The 7,359-nt window shown below is 40.2% G+C and overlaps 1 protein-coding gene across 1 annotated transcript; it reads right to left on the bottom strand.

Moving 5' to 3' along the window:
• Positions 1-275: 275 nt before the first annotated feature.
• On the bottom strand, positions 276-4,719 carry LOC112911765 (olfactory receptor 52H1-like). Its single transcript, XM_025988441.1, has 2 exons — positions 4,708-4,719; positions 276-1,229 (listed from the first exon to the last, which is right to left on the bottom strand). The coding sequence occupies exons 1-2, from the start codon at positions 4,717-4,719 to the stop codon at positions 276-278; spliced, it is 966 nt and encodes a 321-aa protein (XP_025844226.1).
• Positions 4,720-7,359: the final 2,640 nt, after the last annotated feature.

Here is a 7,359-nt window from a genome sequence, read left to right as displayed (position 1 = left end):
CTGACTCTTGATTTTGGCTCAGGCCAAAATCTCAGGGTAATAAAATTGAGCTCTGGGTAATAAATGGTAAAATTGATCTCAGGGTAATAAAATTGAGCTCTGTGTTTGGCTCTGTGCTAAACATGGAGCCTGCTTAATGTTCTCTCTCTCCCTCTGCCTCCTCCTCTCACTCCCTGCTCATGCTGTCTTTAAATAAATAAATTAGATTTTTTTCTCATATTGCTACATTAATACCCCTACACAGTGATGTTAGTTTTCCCATAGCATATTAAACATCATTCTGAACCCTTGGTAGAAAACAAAAGGATGACCTTATCTCTGATCTGCTTGGTCTTCACTCCATAGACAATGGGGTTGAGTGCAGGTGGAATAACAATGTAGAGGTTGGCAAACATGATGTGGAAAGTGCGGGAGACATTGTGTCCAAAACGATGAGCAAGGATGGAGAAAAAGGCAGGTGTATAAAACATGAGGATAACACAGACATGGGAACCACAGGTGCCAAGGGCCTTCTGACGGGCATCTCGGGAGGGCAAGCGGAAGACTGCACAGAGGATGAGAGTGTAAGAAACGGCAATGAGAATCACATCTGAGATGACTGTCATGATGGGAACACAAAAGCCATACCAGATGTTGATGGAGATGTCAGCACAGGCGAGCCGGGCCACACCTATGTGCTCACAGTATGTGTGTGGTATGATGTGTGTCCTGCAGAAAGGCAAGCGTGTAAGCAAGAATATAACTGGCAGGATGATGCAGAAGCTTCGACAGGAGATGCCCACTGCAATCTTGGTGATGGTCCTGGGGGTCAGAATAGTGGTGTATCTCAGAGGGGAGCAGATGGCCACATAGCGGTCAAATGCCATGGCCAGGAGTATAGCTGAGTCCAGGACAAAGCTATAATGCAGAAAGAATAACTGGGTGAGGCAACCAGGAAAGCTGATTTTCTGGGGACCAAGCCAGAAGACGGTAAGGGTTTTGGGGACACATGTGGTAGACAAGATCACATCTGTAATGGCTAGCATGGAAAGGAAAAAGAACATGGGTGCGTGAAGACTCCGCTCCACGGCAATGAGGTAGAGGAGGATACTGTTGCCCACAATGGCCATGAGATAGATAAAGCAGAAGGGGATGCTGATCCAGACGTGGTACTGCTCAAGGCCAGGGATGCCCAGGAGGGTGAAGTCACCTGTGTTGTAGCTACTCTGGTTGTACATAGCCAGGGTGGTCTCATGAATAGATTTTGAGTCTGAAAAACAAAATGTGTATAATAAACCTGAGAATAGTGTATGGTAATTCTTCCTCCACTCTCTCCTTTAGGTTAGTTCTCTTTCCTATCTGCCAAGAAAGACCCTTCTAGTGCTAGTAAGAACAACAATATTCATGTCTTGAAGAAAGATTCCCATAAAAAAAAAAGAGAGAGAGAGAAAGAAAAGAAAAATTTCTCAGATGTGACACTCCTAGTACTAATTACTCAGTTACTCTGGAATCTTCAATCTCCCTAATTTTTTTTTCCATGTAATGATTGAGTGTTCACTGAATCAATGTAATTAGTTTCTATGTAGACTTGAGTACAGAAAAAAAAAAAAAAAAACAATCTAACCACATGCAGAGAAAGAAACTAAGAAATGGAGCACAATTGGAAAAATAAGTAGATAATTAGCAATTACAACTCCTATTATTCCCAGCTTTACAAAGTATTATCCAATTTAGAACAGTCTTCTGAAATATATATTTTCTTTCCAATAAAAGCAGTTCAACTTTATTAAAGGGAAGCTAGGGAGGAGCAGGCAAATGAAGGTCTCTGCAGACACTACCATCACTGATAGGACTGCCAGGCCCATGTCTGTTGGAAAGCAGGAAAGGGTCAGTGTCCTGCCCCCTTTGGTCCATTTTGGGACCAGGGGTCCAGGCCCTCATTACTTGGGGCCCAAGTACAAATCAGCCTTCTCTTTTCCTCAGGGTCTCCAGCAGAACATTGGTGCTTTGCTCAGAGTTGATGCCCAACCTTCTTGTTAGGCAGGCCAATATCAAACTCAACTCTTCCCAGGTTGTTGAGAACCCTTACTGATGGCTTTAGAGCAGCCTTCTCAGGTCATGTCCCCAGAGAACTCCTACTTTAGCATGACTGTGGATATGGTCTGAGACATATGTTTTTATCCCTCCATTTTTTAAATAGAATCTAACACTCTGAGAGAAAATTTTACCTAAGATCTCACCTTGGGTAACTGGCAGAGCCAAGATCTATACAATCCACACATTTATGCTATGGTGCCAACCACATAATTGCTCAGGCGATACATACTAGATGCCAGGCACTGAGAAGAGGCCTAGGATGTAGGGAAGTCAGTGTGGAAAACCTAACACTCAAACTACAGTGTGTCCAGCACACTAACCCTAAGCCAATTGCAATTTCTCTCCTGATTTCCCTTACATTCTAGCACCTGGGATTTGCAGACCAGAATGTTCTCTGAGACTGATGTTTGGTGCCTCACCATGGAGAATGATGTGGAAATGGGCATACAGTTCAGTGTCCAGCTCCCTCTTAGCACTGAATGAAGAAACTGCGTCAAGGGTCTTTTAAAAAAAATAAGTATTGGTGTGGGCGACCACAAACTAACTGGAGTAACTGAACCAAACCAGGCCCGGACTTGGATCCCTCATTCACTCAAAAGGCTCAGGAGCCTAAAGGGTGAATAGTTGGTTGACACTTGAGAAAGGGCTTGAGCAATGGTTCTCAGGGCTCGCTTGTACGTGATCGCCCACATAACACAATAGATACAACTTATTCTGGCCTGGTCATAAATGTAAGTAAGGGTCTGTGCTGTCCTTGCTGGGCTGTTTACCATACCTAATATTCCTTTGAAGTATGCACATCTGGAGCAACAAGCTTATCTATTTACCAAGGTCTTCTGGCACCCGTGAGTCTGTCTTATATGCTGAGAAAGGGGAACTTTGGAGGGTTTCACAAACATGCTAAAAATAGACACCTTCTTGGCTTTGTTTTGCTCATGCTATAAAATGTTGTAAAACCTTGAATAAAGCTGACACTGCTTGGACATCATCCACTGTGCCCCTCCTGTCCCCATCTCTTTACTTTTATTTTCCTCATCCCCTTATCCTCGGGACCCTAATCGTGTTGCCACAGCACGTGCAACATATTGAGATGCCTGGGTGGCTCAGCTATTGAGCATCTGCCTTCAGCCCAGGGTGTGATTCTGGAGATCAAGTCCCACATTGGGCTCCCTGCATGGAGCCTGCTTCTCCCTCTGCCTGTGTCTCTGCCTCTCTCTCTCTCTCTCTGTGTCTCCCATGAATAAGTAAATATTTTTTTAAAAAAGTATTGATATTATTACATTTTAAAATAGTATCTTAGGGATCCCTGGGTGGCGCAGCGGTTTGGCGCCTGCCTTTGGCCCAGGGCGCGATCCTGGAGACCCGGGATCGAGTCCCACATCGGGTTCCCGGTGCATGGAGTCTGCTTCTCCCTCTGCCTGTGTCTCTGCCTCTCTCTCTCTCTCTGTGACTATCATAAATAAATAAAAAATTTAAAAAAAAAATAAATAAAATAGTATCTTAAAAAATAAATAAAATAGTATCTTAAAAATTGTTTTAAATAAAATAGTATCTTAAGAGGGTTAACTTGCAAGCATACAAGTGACATACAGTGACATTTCTTGTCACTGTAGCCCATTTATCATCATTGTTTCCTAGCATAAGAAAAATAATCTTTATAATATTTTGAATGAAAACAAACTATCCCCAATAGCACTAGGGTATAAATAGTATTATTATACCTCTCTCAAAGAGACTAACATAGATGGAAAGTTGAGTAAGACCCAAATCCAGGCACTTCTGACTCCAAATGGTGTGTTTTAAACTTCTATGATACCTCTTCCCCAAACCATAAACATGTGGTTAGAAACAGGAAAAGAAAAAGAAAAGGAAAAAAAAAAAAAAACTATCAAAGACATGTATTCAAAGGGAGTAACTGAGGGACCTCTAGTAGAAGAAATACAGAATTAATACATTTTAAATCTCAGGTCAAGATAAAAGCAAAAAAAGCAACCTCTGTAAACAAAAGCAATATTTTGGGAAACTTTCACATACTACACAAGTCTAAAGCTCTTTACATGAAATCACTTCTATAATCCTCTTAAAAACTCTATGAGATAGGTAATAATGTGACTTACATTTCAAAGATACAGAAACGGAGCACAGAGAAGTTAAGTAAGCTGCTAAAGCCTACACATAAGCAAATGCTTAGAGCTGCAAATAACACATAAGAAGTCTTTATATAAACTATCATGTAATAAACACAATTCTCTATAGAGCATAGGGCAAGTGACACATACATGATATCTGTATAACAGAAGATATAAAATTAAGTCACAAAAAGAAAACAAACAAGAGGTGCCTGGGTGGCTCAGGAAGTTAGGCATCTACCTTCAGCTCAGATCATGATCCCAGGGTCCTGGAATCAACCCCTGCATCAGGCTCCCTGCTCAGTAGGGAGCCTACTCCTTCTCGCTTGTGCTCTCTCTTGCTATCTCTCTCTCTCTCAAATAAATAAAACCTTAAAAAAAAGAATACAGAGACAAATATCATATGACATCACAGACAAATGCTGTGTGTGCAATCTCTAACCATAAACACAACAACATGAAAGCGTGGAATTCAGACACTGAGAACAGGTTGGCGATTGACAGAGGTGGGCATGGGGCGTTAGTGAAATGGATAAAGGGAGTCAAATATACAAATTTCAAGTTATAAAATAAATGAGTCCTGGGATGGAATGTACAGCATAGTGACTCAGGTTAATAATAACATATTGTATACTTGAAACTTTCTAGGAGAGTAGATCTTCAAAATTTTCATCACACAAAGAAATTTGCAACTCTGTGCGGCGATATGTATAACTAGACAGATTGTGGTGATCATTTTACAGCATGTTAACATCCTTGTCACTCACTTACTCCAAACTTTTCCCTCAAGGTGGCACAACATCACCTCAGACACCTTCATTTTATTACCGAAAAGAAAGGTACCTAATTTCATTATTGTATCTTCAAGTACAGTAACTTAGAATTGACTGGCCTCATTAATCACACATTTGCACATGCTAACTTTCTGTCTGCTCATCTATGTGGTTTAGTGATTACCAATTTGTTCTTCAACAACCCTGAGCCCTCCAGAGCACTGACTTTTTCATTATTTTTCATTCACTACCCTGGTGTCTTTGCATTCCTCTTTTCTAGGTTAAATTATGATTCATCATGTCACATACTCTCATATATTTCGCCCACCCTTGCGTGACCTCCCATCTCTCATGCATGCAAAACTGAACTCCTAGATTCACCAACCTAGTAAGTCTTAGGCACAGTAAGGCACTTAACTAGACATGTTAATGTTCCCATAATTTCATTATCATCAGCCTTAAAGTTCATCTTCAACATTGCCGATGACCCTACATGATCTTCTTCAGCTTAATCTACTTGGATGACTTTTTTCCCTGCTTTTCTCCAAGCACATCCACCAATTCCAACTCTCTCTTTCTCAGCAGATAATTTTTCATTTTACTTCACAGAGAAATTCAAAGGCACTGTATGTGAAATCATGTGAGAAAGCTATCACATCTGTGTGTATGTGTGTGTATGTATATATTTATATTAGATTGTAAGTGTCTTTTTTATATACATTGGAAAAAATAATTCCTTTTGTATCTGGGTCCAAAAACAAACCCATCCCTCTCTCACACATCTTTACATCGTGTCAGGTATCTTTTATTATCATTTATTCTCTTTCTTGCCTTTGTCTTCAACCTAGGCTTTTTAAAAGTTTACTCCTTCAACATTTAAACAATTAAAACGTGCTCAAGTATTTTCTAGTGTAAATTACACAGAAGCAATTATATTCTCTCATCATAGTTAGACGTGTAGTTGTCTACACCACATATGTGCTTCTTATGTCCTATTCACCCTTTAATTCGTGCTAGTCTCATTTCTGGCCTCACCTTTCCACCAAAGCAACTTTTGCTAACACCACCGGCGAAGTCCATGTCCCACCCTGAGTCCTTGCTGGACTTCAAGCAGCATCTGACACTATTCACTATCCCATCCATCTTGAAACATCCTCTGGATGCTTTATCACAACACTTTAAGTGTTTCTTAATCTCGCTAGCATCTCATCTCATCCTTTGCCTGTTCTTCCTGTTCCTTGTATCTTAAGTTCTGGGGTTCCTCAAGGCTCCGCTCAAAGCCCGCTTTTCTTCTCTTTATACTTTTCCTAACTAGATCATCAACTCTTAAGATCCCAGTTAATAGCTGTACATGACATCTCCCAATTCTTTACCTCTTCTTTGCATCTTACAAGACACATATATTCAACTCCTTTCTAGATATCTTCTTTTGGATATCTCACAGGACTCAGATTTAATTTTCAAAAATTAAAATTAAGACCCATCGTATTTCTTCAGAAACCCAAAGCCCCCTACTGTGTCTAATATTTCACAGAATACAATATCATCCACTAAATAAGCCAAAGCAAAAACCTGACTTGCACCATTTATACCTTTCTCTCTTTAAACCCCCATGTACAATTGATTATGCGGATCCAATCCTTTTGGATCAAAATGAAAAATCTTTAACATAGCTAACAAGATAGCCATAATCTGGTCTTGTTACCTCTTCTGTTTTCCTGTTACATCTTTGGAATGTTTACCAGAAAAAGAAGTCCTGCTTTTTCTAAAGATGTGTATATTAAAAGCAACTTCCATATAAGATGTGTGGTAAATTCCTCTACCGCTTTATTTCAGGGGTTCCAACTACAGTGTTTAATTATTTCCTCAATTTTGACTTAAGTATCTGCTGAGACTCCCACTTCTCTGCAGTTGAACAGAAATGAGGCCAGAGATATGGGAAAGCTATGTGATAAAGAGAAACAAGACCACCATGACTCCCTACAGGTGAGCTATCACACTGCAAGGTGCAGTATATTCAAAGAGATATCTGTGCAGTGAGTGGCCCACCTGATGATGTACTTCTCTGAACAACCATCATTGTAGATAAATAAAAGTCTAAACAGCCAATGTGTGCTATTCTAAATACAGATAGGCTACCACATGTTCCCTCAGTGCCAAAGTCTCCTGACTATGAGACTGTGCACATATTTCCCCCTGGACTTTAGAACAAGCATCGCCATCCCTTTTCTTATCTCCAAGCAATGCTAAGCTCTACTTATCATTCAAATTTCAACTAAGCTCCACTTCATTCAACTGAAATATCGCTTCCCTGGGAACAGTCTTTCTGATCTCTGTTAGAGTATTCTATTTCCAAATTATATTTCTTCTTTTCTTAAATT

Source organism: Vulpes vulpes, chromosome 11 (assembly GCF_048418805.1).
Source record: "Vulpes vulpes isolate BD-2025 chromosome 11, VulVul3, whole genome shotgun sequence".
NCBI lineage: Eukaryota > Metazoa > Chordata > Mammalia > Carnivora > Canidae > Vulpes > Vulpes vulpes.
The sequence above is the reverse complement of the archived record's forward strand: the minus strand, read 5'-3'. Positions and strand labels throughout refer to the sequence as shown.